This window comes from Lonchura striata, chromosome Z, assembly GCF_050655825.1.
Source record: "Lonchura striata isolate lonStrDom1 chromosome Z, ASM5065582v1, whole genome shotgun sequence".
Classification (NCBI taxonomy): domain Eukaryota; kingdom Metazoa; phylum Chordata; class Aves; order Passeriformes; family Estrildidae; genus Lonchura; species Lonchura striata.
This window is the reverse complement of record NC_140740.1, coordinates 74,528,897-74,550,629: the sequence shown is the minus strand read 5'-3', so window position 1 is coordinate 74,550,629 and position 21,733 is coordinate 74,528,897. Positions and strand designations below refer to the sequence as shown.

General features: G+C 45.4%; 1 protein-coding gene across 1 annotated transcript; it reads left to right on the top strand.

The window, feature by feature from the left end:
• The first annotated feature begins 2,709 nt into the window (after positions 1-2,709).
• On the top strand, positions 2,710-17,093 carry OTP (orthopedia homeobox). The gene is made up of 3 exons (XM_021531855.2): positions 2,710-2,973; positions 3,957-4,366; positions 8,202-17,093. The coding sequence occupies exons 1-3, from the start codon at positions 2,937-2,939 to the stop codon at positions 8,730-8,732; spliced, it is 978 nt and encodes a 325-aa protein (XP_021387530.1). The 5' UTR covers positions 2,710-2,936; the 3' UTR covers positions 8,733-17,093.
• The last annotated feature ends 4,640 nt before the right edge of the window (positions 17,094-21,733 follow it).

The window sequence follows — 21,733 nt, the reverse complement described above, 5'->3', positions numbered from 1 at the left end:
CTCTGAAGATTTTTGGCCATTGTGCTAAAGCCTTTCCTTGTTAGGAACTTCAGTTCCTATGATCATGTGGGGAATACCGTAAATTGTAACAGGGAATGGAGTTGACTGGCAGTTTTCTGGCTACACTGGGAAAATGGAAAGATGACGGGGAATAAAATCCTTGTAAATACATCTCCGACGCTGCCCAGGTGAATTCGGGCACTTGACAAAACAGGAGTGCGCGAAAGCGGAATGTGATTAGGGTATTTTACATGTGCCCCATTGTAATTTTCTTCCTGACACGCGTTAGTGTCAGCCCAGTTCGCTCTTTTCTCTCCCACAGACTTCCTTCTCTGATTTCCCTCCTTCCCTTAAGACAATTGCTATCTGAAGTCTTGGAAGAAATGATTTAGTTTGTTTATACTGCTATAAAAATCAAGAGCAATAGAAAAGTCATAAAATGAAGCGCGCTATCAATCACACCGCAACATTGTTATTCAGCAGTTACTAACAGAGATTGATAATCCTTTGATTTCATCCCATTGTTATTACTCTGATGTGTCTGCACATTAACTATTACACATTTATTTATCGATCTGAAACATACAACAATACGGAATAGATGCAGACGCACGCCTTGCCACCCTGCCCACGGCGCGCTCGGCAGCAGCCGGCTGCAGGCACCTGGAGCGCCCGCACACTTGTGCCGGTACATACAGCCAAAACTGAACCCCTGACGCCCCGGCCAGCCCTGGCCGCTCGCCTCACCCCGGCCCGGGCAGGGCCAGACTCCCGCGGCCACGAAAGGCTGTGCGCCTCCGGCCCGTCTCCCCAGCGACTCCGCCGGCTCCGCTCCGCGGGTCCCGACGCCCGGCAGCGGGCCGGGGGGCTCCTCCCAGCAGTTCCCACCGCCGGGTCTTCCCCTCCTGCCCTACAGCTACACACGGAGAATAATTTCCAAAGGAAAAAAATCACAGCAAATATGCTATCTCCGCAGTCACCCATCCAGCCGGGGAAAAATAATAATCCCGAAACTCCCACCCCACCTCCATCTCATTTCTTTCTCTCTCTGTCTCCGGCTAAACTGTGGCCCGGCTCTGGGTCTCTCTCCCTGCTCTGAGCGGCCGTTCCCGAGCACCCAGGATCTTCGCAACAGCCCGAGGTCTCGAAAGCTGAATTGAATCAATGTAGCCTGGGAGGAGGGAAAAAAAAGGCAGCAAAACTGCCCTAGAGATCGGTCGGCCGGTTCCTTTGTCTCCTTCAGTCTCTGCCGAAACCACTGCACATCTGAGCTGCAAACAAAACCACTCTTGCATCTGTTCGCATGCAGTATTTACAGTGTTTCGTGTAAGTCAATTGGATGGCGGAAAAAAAAAAAGCCATTGGCTCCGTTTTATTTAACATAGACTTCACTGGCCTCGCTTTTTGGTGGAAGCTTTATTTGCACTAAATGAATAATCTTAATTGCATCACTTTTGAATTAAAAATCAATGTTAATCAAGTTGGAAGTAGTAAATATCAGTTTTCATTGTGCCCGCGTAGATGGTATTTTTCTTGTTTTGCAAATAAAAATACAAGTCAAATAACTTTAAAAGGGCATTATGTTCTGCTACAAATACAATTGAAACGGATTGTTTAGGAGCGGATCAGAAATGGTACAGAATTTTGCACTTAATTTCCTCAGTTATCATTTACAATAAGAACCTCTTGGCTTGACAGCCAAGTCTAAACAGTAGTAAATTAGTACAAATTTATACTGATTTTACTCTAATAATCGTAATAAAAGCTTATAGATTTGGCACTAATTACATAAATGCCTAATGATCTTGAAAATTACTCTGGTTAGAAATATATTACTAATCTAAACTTTGTTGTTGGCTGGCTTTGAAAAATCAGAACATTAGAAATGGTTCGCTTCACTTCTGCAAAGCACTTTAAATTGTTCAAGTAGTTTAATATATTCAAGAGGAAAATAAAAAGCATTTAACTTTATTTACTGCTTTAAGTTGAGTTTGTAGGCTAGCCGAACTTGGAAACTTTACCCGAAAAATAGGGCTTACGGGCGTTAAAATCCTGGGCAGAGGGGGAGGCAGAGCTCCCCGGGCGGCCGGGACGCGTGGTGCTGGGCTCCCTTTCCCCTCATTGCGCTCTGCCTCGGCACCGAGCGGGGCCGGGCCGAGGTGGCGGGCAGCCTCGGGGGCCAGGCAGCCTGTGCGGCACGGCCCGCTGCGGGAACTCGGGCAAGTTTCTCCTTCCTCGACGCCCAGCAGCCGTCGGGGCTTGTGTGGGTGAAAGCCTGGCTGCAGCCTCCCCTGCCGCTCCCGCTCCCGGTTCCCCGGGGCCGTCGGCCAGCGAGGCTGGCGCTGCCCGACCCCGCGCCGCCCGCCTGCCCCGCTCGCAGCCCTTGGTGGGCTCTAAGCTTGCGAGACCCCCGGGAGACTGATCGGTGAGAGGGTGCGCTCCGAGGAGGCACTAAAAACAATAAAAGCCGATAAATCAGGGGCGACCCGGAGCGGAGTGTGGCAAATGTGCATTTGGAAGAGAAGGAGAGAAGGAGAAGGCGGGCGGCCAAGGCGAGCGGAGCAGGGTACGGGAGCGCGGGCACGGGCCGGGCCGGGCCGGGGCGGCGGGAGGCCGGGGCGGCGGCAGCGGGCGGGCGGCGGGCGGGCGGAGCGGGGCGCTCCGGGCGCTGACATTTGCAGGCTGCCCTCCTGATTGGTCCCCGCGCCGAGCTGCTCACGGGTTCATTGAAGTGTTAAGCACCTCCCCGTCTCTCTAAAGGACATTATAATGCAAGAGACCCCCTTTTTAACCACACACCGAATTTTCTTTCATTTAGACGATCTATATATATATATATCTATATATATATATATCTCATATCTTATATCTATTTTAAATAACTTAAGGCCGCTAAAATTTGGGGGGGAACAGCCTTCGCCCTGGAGCGGTGCGCGATGCTGTCTCACGCCGACCTCCTGGACGCCCGTCTCGGTGAGTTTCACCCGGCACCCCCCCGCCCTACGGCGGCTGCACCGGCTGCAGCGGTGAGCGGGGAGGAAGCCGGGGCAGGAAATTGACAATTTGTTCCTTATTTTACCTTAATGCGTTCTAAATGGGCTAATTCCTTTAAAAGTAATTGTACTGTATTAAAGTTTAATTTGATTTAACATAAAAAAAGAAGAGACTGAGACCTACGGTATATGTAGATCTACAGCGAGTTGTGGATCATTTAATTTTTCTTTCCCCAGTTTTTATATACATACCTACATATTATTATTATGATTATGATTATTATTTTAGGACAGATGAGCTCGATGGTGTTTACGGAGTTCTGTGTGGCCTTTTCTTGCTCGCCCGTTTGCTTTTCTCCTTCCCTTTCCTTAAAAAAAAAAAAAAAAAGAAAAAAAAGAAAAAAGAAAAGAAAAGAAAAAAAAAAGGGAGAAATATCTGTATCTATCTATTTATATCTATTTATGGTTATTCATGAGTTTGTTTAGAGAAGCGGAGGGAGGAGAGGGGATCGGCCAGACTGACCGAGGTCCCGGCGCATCTGTCGTGGAGGTAACGCTCCCGGCAACAAAGCGGTTCGAGCCTTATTTCTTTCTCTCCGTCTCTTTCTCTTACCAGCTCCGCTGGAAAATCCAAGTTGAACCCGTGAAAACTTGCTCTCCTCCTCTTCCCTTCCCTTGGTCTTGCAAGGGAAGGCCGGGCAGGGAACTGGTTATTTCAGCAGGAAGAGGAGCTGCTCGATGTAAAGTTTTCTCCCCTGTGCCCGGGTCGCGCCGGGCCCGGGTCTCTCCGTGTCGTGGAGCCGAGCAGGGCTGCGGGTCTGGCGGGCGGCCGGCCGGGGGACGGCGGGGCGGAGGCGGTGGCAGTGGTTGGATGTCTCTCTCCAGTTCAGTGCACTGGAGAGGGGCTCTGATGGATCTATGCTCAGCTGCAGCCGAGTGACTGCCGCTCCTTTGCTTCCGCAGGGATGAAAGACGCGGCCGAGCTGCTGGGACACCGGGAGGCGGTCAAGTGTCGGCTGGGCGTCGGGGGCTCGGATCCGGGGGGACACCCGGGAGACATGGCTCCCAACTCGGACACGGTGGAAGGGACCACCCTGCTGCCGGGGGAGGACATCACCACGGTGGGATCCAACCCCAGCTCCCTAGCCGTCAGCGCCAAAGACCCTGACAAGCAGCAAGGCCAGCAGGGCGGCCAGAACTCCAGCCAGGCCGGGCAGCAGCAGGGTCAGCAGAAGCAGAAGCGGCATCGCACTCGCTTCACGCCGGCTCAGCTCAACGAGCTGGAGAGGAGCTTCGCCAAGACTCACTACCCGGACATCTTCATGCGGGAGGAGCTGGCCCTGCGCATCGGTCTCACCGAGTCCCGGGTGCAGGTATGAAAAGCCGCCCCCGCGCAGTGCTTGCCGGCCCTTCCACAGTCGCACCGACGGCTGCGCGGCCGGGCGGCGGCGAGGCCAGGCACAACGGGGAGGGGGGTGGGTGCCCCAAACCTCAGCCCGACGGCTAGGTAAATAACGCACCTCTGAAAGCAACAGTTTGGTCAGAAAGCCTTGAAATCAGACATGCGTCGCTCCCCTTTCCGCGAAAATGTCACCTTGGGGTGTCCCCTTTTCCTCTATCCTACCCACCTGCAGCGCGGTGTTCCCGAGCAGGGCATAGGCTGAGCTTCCCTCAGCTCCACGGCCCGACCCGCGGCTGGAAGGAGTCCGGGGAGGGACAGCCCGAGAAGAACGATCTCAGTTCTCGCAATAGCCTGGCGCTAAGAGCCGAACCTGCCGGGAATGACCCATTTTCCACCGGAGCGGAAGCCGGTGGCGACCGCGGGGCCGCTGTCCAGGTAGCCGACGGCAGGGCCGCTGTCCAGGGTGCTGATGGCGACACGCCGGGAAGGGGCATCTGCCAAAGCCCACCGCCCTGAGAGCCGAGGTGGGGTGCAAGGGAAGGCATATCGGCTCGTAAAAAGGCACTTCGATAAAAGCCAGTTGTGTTTGGACTCGGACTTTCCCCATACTGGCTTTTAAATTGCCTGGGAACGGTGGGGCTAAGTGAGTGACTTCAACATTGAGGGTGCAACTTTGTTCTCTAAAATACATATATATATACACACACTTACATAGACATATATGCACACAGGACAGGAGGAAACTATTTAGGCAAATAAATGTAAACGAAATTTGGTAAAGGGGGAGAAGGATCAAAGCGCTATACTGCTCAGACGCTGCTGTTTCGCACATAAGATTATTTTAGCGGCTTTCTAGGCGAGTCCATTCCAAGGAATGAAAGCCTGCATAATAGAAGCACTTGTGGGATGCGCATCCCGGCTCAGTACAGTGCACCGGGACTGCCGCTGCTGAGGCACTTCAGCGCAGTCATTGTTCAAAATCCCTATCGGCAAGCACAGGCTCCTCAGCTAAATAAAGATACGTGAAGAGAAATCCCTAAATGAACGTTTTATGAAGGAAAACAGATTCCGTTCTTGAATGTGACAGAAAAAGCGCGTCTGCTTTTAAAAAGTAAAACAATTTGATTCAGCCTACACGGAACTATAATTAGTTTAAATTAAAAAAGAAATTAGATTCACAAATAAAATATAATTGGACAACTGACTCTATGAAAAAAAGAAAACGAGGTCTATTAAACTTTATTGGGTTTCCCAAAGGTTAATGATACCAATTTCAATATTAGGAGTGTGGTAAATGAAGTAAAATATAAAATTGAAATAGTTATTTTCTAACAGCACATCAAAGAAATTCGTAGAAAAAAAGACGAAGTGTTTTAATGGCCTTGGCATAATCTTAAACCAATGCTAATAGCTCGAGACTGCTGATAAAAACAGTTTAATAGAGTGTCAATTTAAATTTTTTTTACAATAATGTTCTGTAATTTAAAAAGTAATCAGATCAACATAACCTTCTTAATTAACACTTCAAAATGATTAACATTATGTAATCTAAGTCAAAAAAGTATTTAATATATTTACTTCACAATCCGATGTATCACTGGTCCTTGATCAAATTTAAATTAAACAATAATTAGTTTATGTTCTTATACGAGAAAGAACAGTTTTTACAGTTTTCTTTATAGTTAACAGATAGCCCACACATTACTTTCAGTACATGGGCTCCACACTGATTAAGGAATGCTCCAGATGCTTAATTTATAGCGGCTGTATCTGTTTTTAAGGGTTTTAGATGCTAGGATAAATCACCACTTTCCTCATTTTAGATCTGTATTTAATGTATATGATACATTTAAATAATTATTAAACTGGCTGATGCTTAAACGGGAGTCCAATTCCACATCTGATATTGCTCTGCTTTTCAAGCTGCTGTAATAAAACCATTCTTTTTATAGCATGCCATTATTAGAAACCAATTTCAGAATTATTTATAACCTGGAATGGCTTATTAAGCAGCAATGCGAGAATCATGCAAATTACGCGATCAAATGCAATATAATAAGCATAATCATTAGTCTCTAGCACGGATTAATTAACTTTCAATATTTTATTTACATAAAAACTAAATCAGTGAAATAACTTCTGCACAGTCAGGCTTGCCTTCCAATATTTTATATGAACAAAAATAATGTGCTGTAATTCCATTGACCGTGTCCCCCACAATGGTCCCGTCACCTGCCACATCTTAATAGGGGACAAGCTGAGAGTATTTTCTAGTTTTCTAATGGAATGAGAAATTGCATTTTCTTCCTCTCCCAGCACTATTAAAGTGTAATGAATTCGGCCCAGAGTTCACGGCTGGCTGATCGAAATGAACCTGAGATCTGAGCTTTAATACAGCTCTCCAGATTTCCTACCAAATCTTCACATTAATCATCTGCTGGATTCCAATGAGATCTTCATAAAGCTTCGGCTTCTTAAAAGAAAAAAAAAAAAAAGAAATAAAAAGGAGAAAAAAAAATTTAAAAGAACATTAAAAAAAAAAGAGAAGAAAAACAAAAGTGATATTGTCTCCCTTTCTCTCTATCACTTTCCCCCTCCGACCCGTTTATAGCTGGGGAATTAAATGGGCTATATATTTTAAAATACATTTACAGTATGTCTATATTACTGTAACAGCAGATATCATCAAGGTAGGTTTTTAGATTCCAACCTCCATTAGATTCTCACTGTTGTATTAATAATTTTCAGGGGCTAGTTGCATTTTAAAAGGAGTTCAAAGTTGCCAAATGCTCATGGTTAATATATTTCTAGAGTTGTCATGTGTGCATTTTCAAAATCTCCCCCAGGTTTTCCTTGCATTTTAATCTGTCATGCACCAGTTTTCAACTGGAAACATTCACATTTTAAAAGCATATGCAGCGCAGCTATGAACTTAGGCGATCAGACCTGATGGAGATTCTTTACACCACCAGCAAACCATGAAACATAAAAAGATTTTGTAGCCGCAATTTGACTATTAGCCCTAAAACATAGTTTAACGCATTTTTTCGATTATTCATATAATATTTAGCTCCCTCACGGCCTTTCATTCCCGCTAATTGGCGTCCGCCTTTCTCAGTCTGCTTATGGAGCCTGAGAGGGTGGAATTCGGCAGGATGGGGCACTGCGTTCCCTCGGATTTTAGGTGGACGCGCTTTCTCCCACCTCACGACTGTCTCGGTTGCTTTCGGCCGCGGTGCGGAGAGACCCACCAAGCCACCCCTGCCACAGTGCCACCACAAGCACCCACTCACCGAAACCACCCCCGGTTTTGTTATTATAGGTTTGGTTTTGTTATGTTTTGGGTTTTTTTAAAACCCAAATGCGGGCGGTTTGTTGCGAGGGTTTCCTGGCCGGGCCCGGGTGGCACGGGGCGAGGCGGCTGGCCCGGGGCAGGGCTCGGCGGGAGCGCGTCCACGCAAGGGCCAGAGACATAGGCTGCTTGGTTGGTTTTTTTTTTGGGGGTTAGTTTTTTTTTGTTTGTTTGTTTTTTAATTTTTTTTTCCCTGTGGGAAGGCCAGGCTCCTCTCTTGGAGTCTCCCGCTCAGGACGGACAAATCGATCGCTTTCGTTATAAAAAGTTCCAGCGGTTTCGTCAGCCTGTGATGGGGACGCGCGTGGGGCTGCGGGTGTGAAGAGCTGCCGCGGCCGGTGGGGGCGAGGCTGGCGGGGGCCGGGAGCCGGGGCGGGGGTCCCGGCGGGGCCCCCGGTGCTGCGGGGGGAGGTGGTGGTGGCTAACGGAGCGTGTCGCTGCCCGCCGCCCGCAGGTCTGGTTCCAGAACCGCCGCGCCAAGTGGAAGAAGCGCAAGAAGACCACGAACGTGTTCCGCGCCCCGGGCACGCTGCTGCCGACGCCGGGGCTGCCGCAGTTCCCCTCGGCCGCCGCCGCCGCCGCCGCCGCCATGGGGGACAGCCTGTGCTCCTTCCACGCCAACGACACGCGCTGGGCCGCCGCCGCCATGCCCGGCGTGTCGCAGCTGCCGCTGCCGCCGGCGCTGGGACGGCAGCAAGCCATGGCGCAGTCCCTGTCCCAGTGCAGCCTGGCGGCCGGCCCGCCGCCCAACTCCATGGGCCTCTCCAACAGCCTGGCGGGCTCCAACGGCGCCGGGCTGCAGTCCCACCTCTACCAGCCCGCCTTCCCCGGCATGGTGCCCGCCTCCCTGCCCGGCCCCAGCAACGTGACGGGCTCTCCCCAGCTCTGCAGCTCCCCGGACAGCAGCGACGTGTGGCGGGGAACCAGCATCGCCTCCCTCCGCCGCAAAGCACTAGAGCACACAGTCTCCATGAGTTTCACCTAATGGCCGGCGCCTCTCCCGCGCCGCCCCCGCCGCCGCCGCCTCGCCCCGCGCCCCCGCCTCGCCCCGCGCCCCCGCCTTCCCCCACCCGACTTACCAGGGAGTCGACTCAGGATCTGAAATCAGACAACAACAGACTGGTTTGTGGGCCGAGAAACACCCCCGACCCTCCCCGCAGCCCCCTCTTCCCCCGCGCATCACCCGCGCACCCCCGTGCCCCGGTGTCCGCCCCGCCCGGCGGCGGGGGGACTCGCGGCCGCGCCGAGCCCGGCTCTGCCTCCTTCCGTCGCCACGACCCGGCTCTCCCGCCGTCCGCCCGTCCGGCTTTGGCTTTGCAAAGAAATGCATTTTTGTTTCTGTTTTAATGATTTTTATGGTTTATTTAGGAGCGGCGACCTGCCGCCGGTTCCTTCCGCTGCGAGGGCGCCGTCGGGGGACGGCCGGGGCGGGTTCGCGGAAAGTACGGAGACCCCAGAGAGAATCAAATCCGTTTTGATTAAGCATTAATGAGCGACAGCGAATGTGATGGGGTAAAAAAGAAAAAAAAAATCAAAAGCTTCTTTTTGTAAAAAACAAAGGGGATAAAAGGGGGAAGAAAACAGCGCGCAAGAGCGCTTCCCTTTTTCGGATCTTTGATTTCGTGACAGTTGAGTTGCCGATCCTCCCTACCTTTATTTACGCATTTATTTACGTTCCTGCTGCTATTGTCCCTCCGCAGCGCCGGCGGAGGCGCCGCCGCGCCCCCCGCCCCGCCTGGCCAGGCTCGGCCCGGCCCGGCTCGGCCCCGCGGCCCGCCCGCCTGCATGTGCCGGTCACCCCGCCGCAGGGCAGGGCCGCTGGAGGAATGAACAAACGATGTGAAATAGGATGTTTTGTGTAGATAAAGCATTCTTGTTACATACTGGTCGATTCGTGATATGTTTTAACTTATTGTCTGTGCTTATTTATTGAATTTTGGGTTACTTAATAAATGTTTGAGCTAATATAAAACATATTACTTGACTTTTCCGGACACGTTTATATCAAGTTAATGTGAATGGATAAATAAAATCATTTTCAGTATGTGATATGAAGAATTATAGATTTTGATGTGGCGTGTGAGATATGAGAGGTGTCTTCAACTGCAGGCAAAAAAAAACAAAATAGACAGGACTTCCTTCTGTGGTATTCACTGAGTCCTTTGTCACAAGTTTGGGGATAGTTTGCTTGCTTAACTTTGCATTGATGCCTTTCACTTGTCACAATTTTAATACTTCATGATTAATAAACTTTTGTTAATCTTTCTGCGTGGTTGGCCTTTAAACTGCAAGTTACAAAAAGTTGTGTGGTGAAGCAGGGCAGGGCAAGGGATGAAGGAGAGAGGGTCAGCGGGAGGCCGGGGCAGGCAGGCAGTGGAGAGATGATCAGTTTTTTTAGAATGTGAAATGAGGGCATAGCTGCTGACAAAGCAAGCCCCATGGAAGAGAGAACTCTAGCTTTACTCCCATGCAAACTTTGATATGGGGGGAAAAAGAAATGCAGTACATTGCCAAGCATCATACAGCCAGGTTTGTGCTTTTTTCCTTCTTCCCCCCTCACCCTTGCCTTTTATGCAATACACTAAGATCTCTCTCCTTGTACATCAATTACACACCTCTTAATTACACACCTGAGAGTGCACGACTCCATAGGCACCCACAGAAGGGTCCTTGCCTGCTCCAAAGTGCATATTACATATGCATATTTAATTTAAAAGAGAAATAAAAGCAGAATAAATTATTGGTGATCCAGACCACAAGTGAGTCCTCTGGGAGTCACCTGAGGAAAGAGCCCTACACCCTCCTGCAGGAGTCTGCTGCTACAGGTGCTGTATTAGCCCAGGATGCTCCCTCCACCTGAGGTAGTCTCGGATAGGCAAGACAGGTCCCATACCACAATCCATACCGCAGAAGCACTTGGGAAAAGAAGTCACTGTGTCCTGTCTCTCCTTCCAGCTCTGCCTCTAGTCTCTAGCCCAGCCTTGGGCAGAGCAGCTGCCCCTCTGCACCTGGCTCAGCTCCGAGATTGAAGTCTGTGATCAGTTTAATTCAGCTATCAAAGACATGGGCACACAGGCTGCTTACGGAGCAGAGCTGGTGAGGGTCCCTCCAGCTTCCCTATCCAGTGGGTGACCCTGCATGGGCCAAAGGGGATGTCCAGCCAGCTGGGATGTCCCTCGGTTTTCCCAGTTCCACTGTGTTCTCTTCCCCATAGTGTGGCCTGCCAAAAGGGCGAGAGGTCTCCACTTACATGCAGAAGAGTGCAAATCTCACTATGCTTCTTCCAAATGTATGGAAGGTTGTTTACAAGCACATAATTTTTACAGCTGCTTTATATTGCTATAAGCAAGACAGCTTTATGATGTAGGAATGTCGTAAAGTGTGATATGGAAGATCTTAAAAGAAGATGTGCTTTTTAACAGTGGAGAAAAATGGCTGGGGGCAGGGGATTGAGACACAACCTGTAAGATCCAGCTCCTGACACTGAACATTGCAGCTCTGTGAAAGGGGCCTTACAAAGGTCCTTCAGCTTAATGCTTGCTCTTAGAACATCCATCATTTCTTCCCTATTCTATGCAACTGTAGTGCTGGTTATGAGGAAAGCTTTTTGATCCTACACAACTTTGATACAAATTTGATTTGTTTCCATAGCAATAGATCCTTGTGTTCTGAGTCCTGGAGATTTTTGAAATTATATGTACCCTTAGCATCCACTGAAGCTTTGCAGCATAAAACATCTAAGCTGATGCTCTTATGTGTTTAACATGGGTGGAAGGAAGACCACAGGCTTCACTCACATATGCTACATGCTTTGTCTGGATTATTTTACTATAAAGTCTCAATTTTGCTGATGTTAAAAGCTAAAAATTAAACAGCACGAACCAGTTCTATCTAACAACATGAACAGCTTTGCTTCATTCACGTAAAGTGATCAAAATAAATGAGTGAATTCCATACAAATGGAGAAGGAATAGTTATGCTGAATAACAATTAGCCTATTACTGAGTAAGTAGGTAACACTAGGCACTGGGGCTGTTACCAGCTGGGCTTATTTGCTTATGTTAAGGTACATTTTAGCTTTAAGCTGTTCTACGCAGTGTGCAAGTAGACTGAGATTTATGTTCTTATGTATGGATTCATTTCCACGTAGGCACATATTCATATAATTTTGCTTTCCTCTAAACACAACATCACCCCTAATGTCTAAGGAATATACATAAAGATAATGTCACTGAACTTTTCATTTGCTCTCTTGATGAAATGCTTTGACTCTCTCTCTCTCTCCTCTCTTCCTCTGCTCAAATCCCCATGGAAGGCAGAATCTGCTCTTACCCACTTCTGGAGATTGCAATCACTGAGCAATTACTAATAAGGGAAAAAGTTTGTGCAATGCAAGGGATCAGGTAACATTGCAGCATGGATTATATTATTGTACTAGCAGTAATGATCCCTGCTCTTAGAAATGAAAATGTGGTTTGTGTTGTGGTATTTAAATTTTCATTTTTCAGAATAAAAATCTCTGCACATGAAAATGTATCTTGCAGTAATGGAGGTATGGCAGTTAACCTGTCAGTTGAAAGTATGTAACCTTCCTTTTCTCCTTTTCATGACAAAGGTAATCTCATCTGAGGGCATTTATGTGAAGAAATAACAGCATGGCATGGTGATACCACTGGCTCATTAATCCTGGCATCTACTTCCTGCAGGGCTTCTTGATTAGTTAGATTCATTCATCAGGTATTTCAGAGTTTTTGATTTCTCACCACTGGTTAGGTTCACTGAGTTCAGGCTAAATTGAGCCAGAAGCAATGTTTATTAGTAATTTTATATTACAGACTACTCTAATAATTCAGTACAAATATTTCACCTGAAATATATCCATTCACTCTAACACCTTATGCAGTTTGCAGCAGTATTCAGGAAGATCTGAGAGAATGCAGTGGGTGATTTGGCAGTATTTTCTAAATTATTAACATGAGAGCTAATAACAAAATCTTCTTAATTTCCAATACTGGAATTCTTTTCATTCTAAAGCAAGCTCTGGCAGGGAGATGACCACCTCTTGCCTGCTGTTAAGGTGAGCTCAGGGTAGTTGGTCTGGGAAGCATGGCCTTTCACATAGAGATGAAAGGGAGAACAAAGGAATTTTAGTTTTCCCTCATATGTGTTATAAACTTAGGAAAAATCCAAATGATACAGAATGAATGGGAGAGGAATCTTCAGAAATTAGCAACATGTAAAGTTACAGGTATGTCTCAACATTTTGATAGCTAAAATAGAGTTGCTGCTTGGACAGTAGAGACAAAGAAGAAAAGACCCTTATCTTAAAGCCCATACAGACCTGGCAGTGAATTCAGCAGATACATATGTGAACATTTACAGGGCTTGGTACTCAAAATTGCTCTGCCACTCAGCTTTCTCACAGTGGAAAACTTTACTTTCTGAATGATGTAAGAGAACCACACATGAATCACATTCAGGTATCTGACCACACCTCATGCCACATGAGCTCATCCACCCAAGTAGGAGGCAAGACCTGGGGCTTGAGAGCCTGTTTGAATTCATGAATGCATGTGAAATACCCAAAATTTATTGGGCATGAGATAGCCATGTCTTAACTCAGAGAAGCAGATGTAGAACCCACTGGCTCCTTTTAAACATCATGGACCAATTATTACCCTTGCATCAGTGGAACTAGGAAAGAAAAACAGAGGTGGCTGTGGTAGTGGAAGGGCACAGTAGGTACAAGAGTTCCAATTTTTCACCTGATTACAACAATAGCGGCACGAGTCAAAGGGGATAGTCTTGCTTCAGCAAGAGTGAAAGGGGATGATCTTGCCTGGATGCTGCAGCAGGGGATGCTGCTTGATTAATCAACATACTTTTATTTAAGCTGTGCTTGAGGGACTTATGAATAGCCATGTAAGGCCTTCTGTGAGATTTAGTTCTACTCCTCAGAGAAAACTGGTAGGATGATGTTTCCTTTCCCATGATTCTCAAAGCTGGGGCTCATGCACAGATGAGTCTATCTTTGTCTTCCACCTGGGATGTTGTACAATGGTATGGGTGGGAGGTTGCCTCTCTTATCTGCCAATAAATTGTGTCTGTTTCAGCTTCTCCCACGACTGTCTTTGAGACTCAAGAGTGCTGCTGCACCCTTACGTCTCATCATTCATCAATGCTAATGTTTAAATAAATTTTTCAGAGCTAAAATTATGCTTTTAGAGGTGTTGAAGTTTGCCAGAGGAGAATCCCTCTCCAGGAGCAAGGAACCCAGAGGCATTTTGCAGAATTTGCCTTTGGAGGTTATATAACAATTCTGCAGAGATCCTTAACTGCCTTCGAAGGTCGAGAGGGAAAATGCAGAATATGCTTAATACACTGTCTCTGAGGGTGATGTTCTCTCCTGACCCCCACAGACAGTTTGTGCCTTGGAGTATGAAGTTTGATTAGCCTTTTCTCTCAGCACTGGAAGCATCATGGTAGCGATCCAAAAAGTGCTTTGGGAAAAAACAAACTCTGGACTTTCTTTCACTGACCTCCCGCTACAGTGAATTTCATAAGCTGACAATGCACCCTGTAAGGACACATTTCTTTTTTACTGGTTTCAATTTATTGCCCTTTAATATAATTTAAGTGGCAGCTATGATTCCCTGTGGCTCCTTTACAAGCTTTTAAGGTTTATTTTTTTGCTAACCTTAAAAAGCACATTTCTGAACAGCTCTGAGCACCCCCCCCCTGGTTTTGGTATCTAATAATTAACAGGGAGCACCAGTCTCTGCTTCAAGGCATAAACATTATTTTATAATGAAATTCCTATGTACTGTAAGGCTGTGATTTTGAGATTCCTATCTTATACCAAAGTCCAGGCAAAACTTGATTTATCTGTAACACAAAGACTTCTTGTGCCATTGAAACTGAAGGATTTGGTTGAGCCATAGTCACAGTCCATGTGGGTCAATGGTACACTGGGAGAGTAGAAGACATTTGAGGAAGACTTAGAGTGGTCCAGCTGTTTGCACTGGTTACAGCCATTACAGGGTACTTTTCACAGGGCCCTTGAGAACAGGATGAACTCCACTCAGGAGTCCCTGGGAAGGAACAGGCTCTCATTTCAGCAATATCACCCATCTTACAGGCTTGTGTGGCTAGGGAGATAGCCACTGAATTCAGATTTATAAACAAGTCCAAGTGTAAAAAGGTATTTCAGCATCTACATGGCTACAAAATGTCACCAGAAATTAACCAGCTTTGCTCTTTCAACTGGAGAACAAAATGAGAAGTCTACAGAAGGTCAGACATATAAAAATGCATTGAAATGAAAAAGGAGGAATATTAAATTACTAAATAAAGAATCATACTTGGTGCAGCTTGTGGCTCTAATATTTTTGTCTATTTCAAGCAGTAATTAACACCCACAACTGTATTCATTGTAAGCTTGTGATCTTCAGGTCTTGGTAGCAAATAAATGACTCATACTTTATTTTTTAAATTTTAATTACTGTAAGAAATACTTGAAGATAATTCCACTGTATTTTATATTATTGCCACTTTGTCCTTTCTGCTTTAACTGCTCTGCAATTTTAAGCTTATATTTGCTCAAACTGTGACTGGATAGATACCTGCCAGTGTGGGGGATGCTGCTGGGCTCTGGGGGACTCTGTCTAGCAAGAGATAGCTACAATGGTGATGTTTTCTAAAGGATGCAGGATTCTGTGTTATTAGCTAATTGCTCTGGCCTGTCTTCATCTCTGACAGAGGAAGCTGCTGCCTCTGACCCACTCATCACGTGCTTTGTATCCTCATTTAACTCAGACGTTTCTCATTTCAGTTGAAGATGATTCTTGTTCTGTCTACAATAAATTGCTCCAACAGTCATTAATTCATTATCACATCCTCTTTTGGCTTCTTCAGTAGGGTGTTGTCATAACATGGCATCCCCAAAGGGGTAATAATTAGCATTGAAGGCTGATCAATCACTTTATTATACTATATTTAGTAAGAAAGCCATCACCCTTACAGACAGTCATGATCCAGGTGGACTCAATTAGTCCTTCAATCCAAACATCATCACTATTGGCCAATCAAGAAACCACCCTTTGGTAACCAAATCTCCATAAAACATTCCACACGTTCACAACAGCAGGTGCAGCAAGTGAAGATAAGAATTGTTTATCATTCTCTTCTCTGATCTTTTCACAACCTTCCCCAGGACAATGCCTGGGAAAGTTGTATGTTGCTCTCTGTGGCCAGAGGGCTGATGCCACAGGGTGTAAATCTATAGATTTCACCCATGGATTCCATAGTCAATTAATTACATCCAAACCACAGTGTTAGCCTGTTGCTCATTGGTGCCTTCCATACACACCCTCCTTAGTGTTAACACTGACAGCAGTTGGTTACCTACTAAATGAAAGTATCCAGTGTAGCAGGTACTTGTTTGAAAAGCATCTAAGTGTTTTAATACCTAAGTCTCCTCTTCAAAGTAATGTAGGTTGCCAAATTTTATCAATTTTAATACTCTTTTTTCACTAGTTTTTTTATCAAACTCCACAACTAGTTAACAACTTTCTTCTTTATCAAATAATGTCCTCCCTACTTTCTCTATCTATAATCTATATGAATATACAAAATTTTGCTTTCCACTAACCTCAGCTGGCCACTTTTAACGTTGCAGTAGTACCAGTCATTCCAGAGATGCTTTTTCTACCAAGACACAAAGCTCCATCTGATGTTTAAATCTCATTTTGATCCTTATATTTTGCCTCAACCTCCAGTCTAAGATACAAATGCAAAGCGCAGCACTGTGAGGGTTACTGTGGGAAAATGAACTCTTGTCAGCCAGACCCACAACAGATCCAAAGCTGTTTATGACCCTCTGTGTGAAAGATTATCTACCTGCCTACTCCTGCTTTCACTGCTGTCTCTAGGATTTTGACACATCACATACTCTTGTGACTACATGTGTGAATCACTCCAAGTGAAAAGCAATTTGAAGCACCTTTCCTGGCTATGCCTGTTGCCCTCACCTTCAGTTGTCATCGTGGGTACCACTCAACTGGTGAACCTCCATAAAATGACTTTGATATATCTAGGTTACTCTAGGTCTTCTCATTTCCAAATTGGCAGAAAAAATTCAAACCATCTGGCACTTGACTCATCAGCAAATTGTTTAGTTGCAAGCCTTCCTCCTTCAACTTACTCAGGGCAATTTTAATTTGTGCTGTCTTGTATCAGAGTCTGTGCAGCAGTGGAAAATCCCAAAGATGTCGTGTTGACCTCAGACATTCTCTAGAGGCTCCCAGGGAAGCAGTTTGACTGGCAAAGGCAGCTGGAGTCCCACCTGCACTCTGGCTGAGAAATGCTGGCCAGAGTAGCTGTGCATGGGGCCAGGCCATTACTTCCTCAGATTCTGAAAGACTAAGATTGTCAGGGAGTACCTCCACGGGATGCCTCTGTTTGTTTCTGAGTCTCCCTGCCATGTGCAAGAAAGCAACACAAGAAGTTTTCTCTCTGTTTGCACTCCTTCCGAGGAATATCCACAGTTCAACATAGTGCATTTAAGCACAGACAGCTGACATACTGCTTTGACTATTCTGCCTTACAACATAATCCCACAGAAGAAGTGGCTCTTGTTTACCATGGCTTTACCAAGGATTATAGCAGCACTCCCACATTTGTTAAAGGTGAGTTTTGCTTTGCACAAATTCACAGTTTATTTGGGTGTCTGCATCAACGCAGCTGAGGTTGATTTTTGAGGTAGTGGTTGCTGAAGCTCTTCAAGGTGGAGTTATTGGTGTCCAGGCTCTCTGACTATTAGATTCTCTGAGAATATTATATTCTCAGAGATTTTTACATGAGTCATTGGACCCTGGAAGCATGTAGAAAATCCTCCAGTACTCCTAAGTTCATTCTTATCAGCTGAATTTAGACTTCAGTTTATAGAATTTTGGGTAGAGGACAAGAGGCATAAGAAGTGGGCAACAGCTTTCACAGCAGGATGAGGGGAACCCATTCCTCACAATTGCCTAAGTGGGGGACCAGGCTGCAGCAGCATTGCTGACTTCAGTTTAGGTGGCACAGCACATACAAAAATGCTAAATTTCAGCAGTATCCCTGCACTCACTCAGGATGTATCTCTGAGGACTCTAAGGAGTGACAAGAATAAGCCAATAGGAAAAAAATCCCACTAGCTTTATGATGAATATAGGTTTTCTGTACACAGTTGGGTGTTACTCAAGCACTGCTGAAGGACTTTGTCTTGCCTGTTGGGTAGCAGTGTCAGGGTTTGGAGTCCAAAATTCAATCCCTTGACATGATTCACTGGCATTAAGTTGTATTTGGTGAGTAATAATATCAATTGCAAAATCCTACTATGGTTTATTTACTGGTCATATTAGCATGTGAGCTGATTCACATTGCCACAGAAAACCCTTGTTGCATATGAATGTTATTATGCTATCAACTGCTTCTGATATCTCACAGATTTTTTTTTCTATTTTCTCCCTCCTAATCTATTTTTTTTAGGCCAACAAACCTGCTTCAATGCCAGCATCTGCCTTTCTAATAATGTAACTATTTACTGCATCATTGTGCTCTACTCTCATTTCATGTTGTCACACTCTCCATGACAATATTTGAAAATTGTCAAAACCCTCAGTGAGAAATTTGTACCAGAGAGAAAATGAGAAACACAAGTGGTGCAGCCAGGTTATCATGAAAAGGCACAGAGGCTGTCGTCACGCCATGCCTCTCTTGTGTGACCTCCTTCTGGACTCAGGCTGAGACTCTAAGACTGCCTCTGCTGGAAAAACTGATGCTTAGTTTATTTTTGGTGTGCTTTCACTATAAATGCTCTGAGTCCCTCTGGACAGCTCTGAGCTGTGTTTGCATCAACATTCTTTGTGTTCTTCAGTCAACAGAGTTCACTACTTTGTCCAGCAACAAACGCCTATGCAGCAATCAGTGAATTATTATTAAAACAGGAATTGCGTGTATTGAGTTTTATCTTCAGGACTGAGTGAGTCTAACTTAGGTTAAGAGTCATTAACTGAAGCAAATGTGCTGGATAAAGGAGAAGCAAAAATAACTGAGTGAATATGCTTGTTATCAGCAGGCATTGAATATTTTCCTGAGCTGAGTCCCTAAGCAACTCTACCTATATCTGTCATTGTGCCCCTCAGAAAAAAAAGAGGTCCCTGGGTTTTCCATGGCTCCTTATCAAAGCCCTCCCACTGTGTGGCTTCTGCAAGCTGTGGTAGCCCAGGACATACTACAGTCATCGTAGTATGACTCAAAGTACAAAGAATCATAAATTTGGGCAAAGTATTTGGGACAGGGTGGCTACACACAAGTTTGTCTCTAGCATGCTGGGCTCTATTTCCATGCTGTTTTTCAGCTGCCATCACACATGCCCCAGAACTTCACCAAAGCTACCCATGTGCCAGGTGGTGACTGTCAAGCTGCTCAGCTGTCCCAGTGCAGAGGGACGTGCCTGCCACCTACACATCTCCTGCCTCCCCAGTGACAGCATGTATCTCAATCTCCATGAGCAAATGGAGGCACTGGTGTTATCCCAGTCCATTCACACTTCAGAGGTCAGAAACACTCCTCTTCAGGTGTTACACTACAGTCCTCCACTGCATAGATGGGGATTAGCTGCTGTAGAAGATGCTCCCATGATGCTGCAGAAGGCTGCAGCTCAATCATTGCTCAGCTGGCTGACACTTGATAGTGTCTGTTTCACTGGTTAGCTTGTTTGTAGCAATGTGCAATCCATTTTTCATTAGGCAATGTGCTAGTAGTAATGGACAACTCTTCTGTAGCTGGTGGAACAAGAAGTCTCCCAACCAAGATATACAGAGGTCTACTTTGCAACCAAACAGTTTAAGAGTGACCCAGACAGACTGTTCCTCAGGTGTCCAACAAGCCTCTGGGCAAAACAAGGTCATTTATTTCTGGAAAAAACATGGAAAGGAATTAGGGCTATCTGCTCTCATTTTTTCAAAGAAAAATTTGTAGCAGTACACATTTAGAGTCTCTCTTCTCAATAAAGAAGTCAAATACAAAAGAGTACTTAAAAAACAAAAAATCACTTTAGATTTATAAGACACATTCCTGCAGGATGTCTGCATATCTTACTCCATGTAATAAACATGATATTGCATCACATTTTATTTCTTGTGGTTTGAAAACCCACCTGTGAAGTTATGTATTGCCCTATACATAATGTGGTTGTTTAGAGGACTCTTCCCGATGTGACAATGTAAACACATACTATTGAAACCAGCACATATTCACAAACCCAAACAAAAATACACATTGAGTTACTACAATGTTCAATCAAAACAACTGTCAGAATGTTTTTGGAATAAAGCTGGTTCTATTTTCCCAGTTTTGTTTGGCTAGTCCAATGAGGCTACAAAATACCACCAAGTATTAAGGATGTGAAGTCAAAAAGATTTTTTTCAGCTCAGCTGTACTGAATAGCAATTACACATTCTGAACAATCATACAACTTCTTTAATCAAATGAGGTAATATGAAATTGGCTAGATTTTCCTCAATACTTTCAACTTCAGTGAAAAATACAATAATTAAACTCTCGGTACAATGACTTTCAAACCTCTGTGCACTCTCAGCCCCCTCTCTTCTTTCTTTTCTGGATAATAAATCGTTATGAAAGCTGCCACCACAGCTGAGACAGGTTGTGAAATTGTTTAATAATGTTGACTCAAGCAGTGACATCATTTGGAGACTCTTGCTTTTCTTGCAACGTCTTTAAAGACAACGGGAAGCTGGTGGATGTTACAGAGCAGACACAGCCCCCCGCAGCAGGAAGGAAGGTGGTTGCTGCAAGGGGAGCTCTATTTCCCCCATGGGGATTGAGGTGAGCCAACTTTAGGGGAGGAAATCCCAGCATTGTCCTCTTTGTCCTTCCCCGGTAGTCTTACAAACCCTTCTTAGAAACGTATCTCTTGGAAGAGGGACAGAAGAGTTAATGCCTCATGGTTTGAAGGCCAGGGAGGGTACCTAAGCAACTTTTGTCACCCCAAGCAAAATATTTTCATGTGCCTGGAGAATAAAACTCCCCAGCTGGAAAGCAAACCCCACAGAGCCAATTGCTTTTCCCTACTGAGGTGATCCTGCTGCACCAGGTCCTGGCTACTTTCTGAACATGTGTGGGGTCGGCAGTCAGATTCCAGGAACATCTGCTTTACAAAACTGATAATTTCATCAGGAAAACACAAATCTATTATAAGAAGAAGAAAAAGAACATGACTGTGAAGTTTCTTCCCACTGTCAAACCTTATCATCTGCAAATAACATTAGACTAATTCCAGTGAAAATTACAGGCACTATTTTGGGGGGAAAGCACTTTTGTTGTTCCTTGTATGGGAGGTGTTGTCAGTTGGAGCATCCTGGCTCTGTGGTGTGACAACCACACCACATTTCAAAAGGCAGTTCAACCCCCAGAAAATGATGTAAAATAATAACAAACTTCCCAAATGTGTTGCAGTTTCAAAATTATGTATATAAGAAACTTGAACATTATTATGTGTTTGAATGGATGTAAAATGTCTGTCTTTCAAAAGCGAGGCTGCAATTCTAAGGATGCCATGGAAAGAAAAAAAAATTACTAGCTCTAGTAACAGATGTGAAATTACATTAGATAAATATAATCATTAGTTTCAGTCTCACCCTGGTTAATTTGTTTGTGGAAATGTGCAACCCATTATTCATTAGGTAATTTTTCACACATTGATTAGAAAGCCATGTCGAATTGTGACCCCGCACATTGGGGTTTGCCTATCTTGCAGTGAACTATAGAGCTTACAATAGTGGAAATGGGGGACAAAATGTTTATCTCAGGCTGATTTTGTGCCAATAAGTAAAGTAAATCAATAGCCAGTGAAGTGTGAACGACATTTCTCTGCTGTATAATATGGTTTTGGGGGCAATTTGACATGCTACAAGGGGAAACAAG

Coding starts and splice junctions, on each gene's coding strand:
- OTP (XM_021531855.2), top strand. CDS start 2,937: ATGCTGTCTCACGCCGACCTCCTGGACGCCCGTCTCG. Junction 2,974..3,956: donor CCTCCTGGACGCCCGTCTCG/GTGAGTTTCACC, acceptor TTGCTTCCGCAG/GGATGAAAGACGCGGCCGAG. Junction 4,367..8,201: donor TCACCGAGTCCCGGGTGCAG/GTATGAAAAGCC, acceptor CGCCGCCCGCAG/GTCTGGTTCCAGAACCGCCG.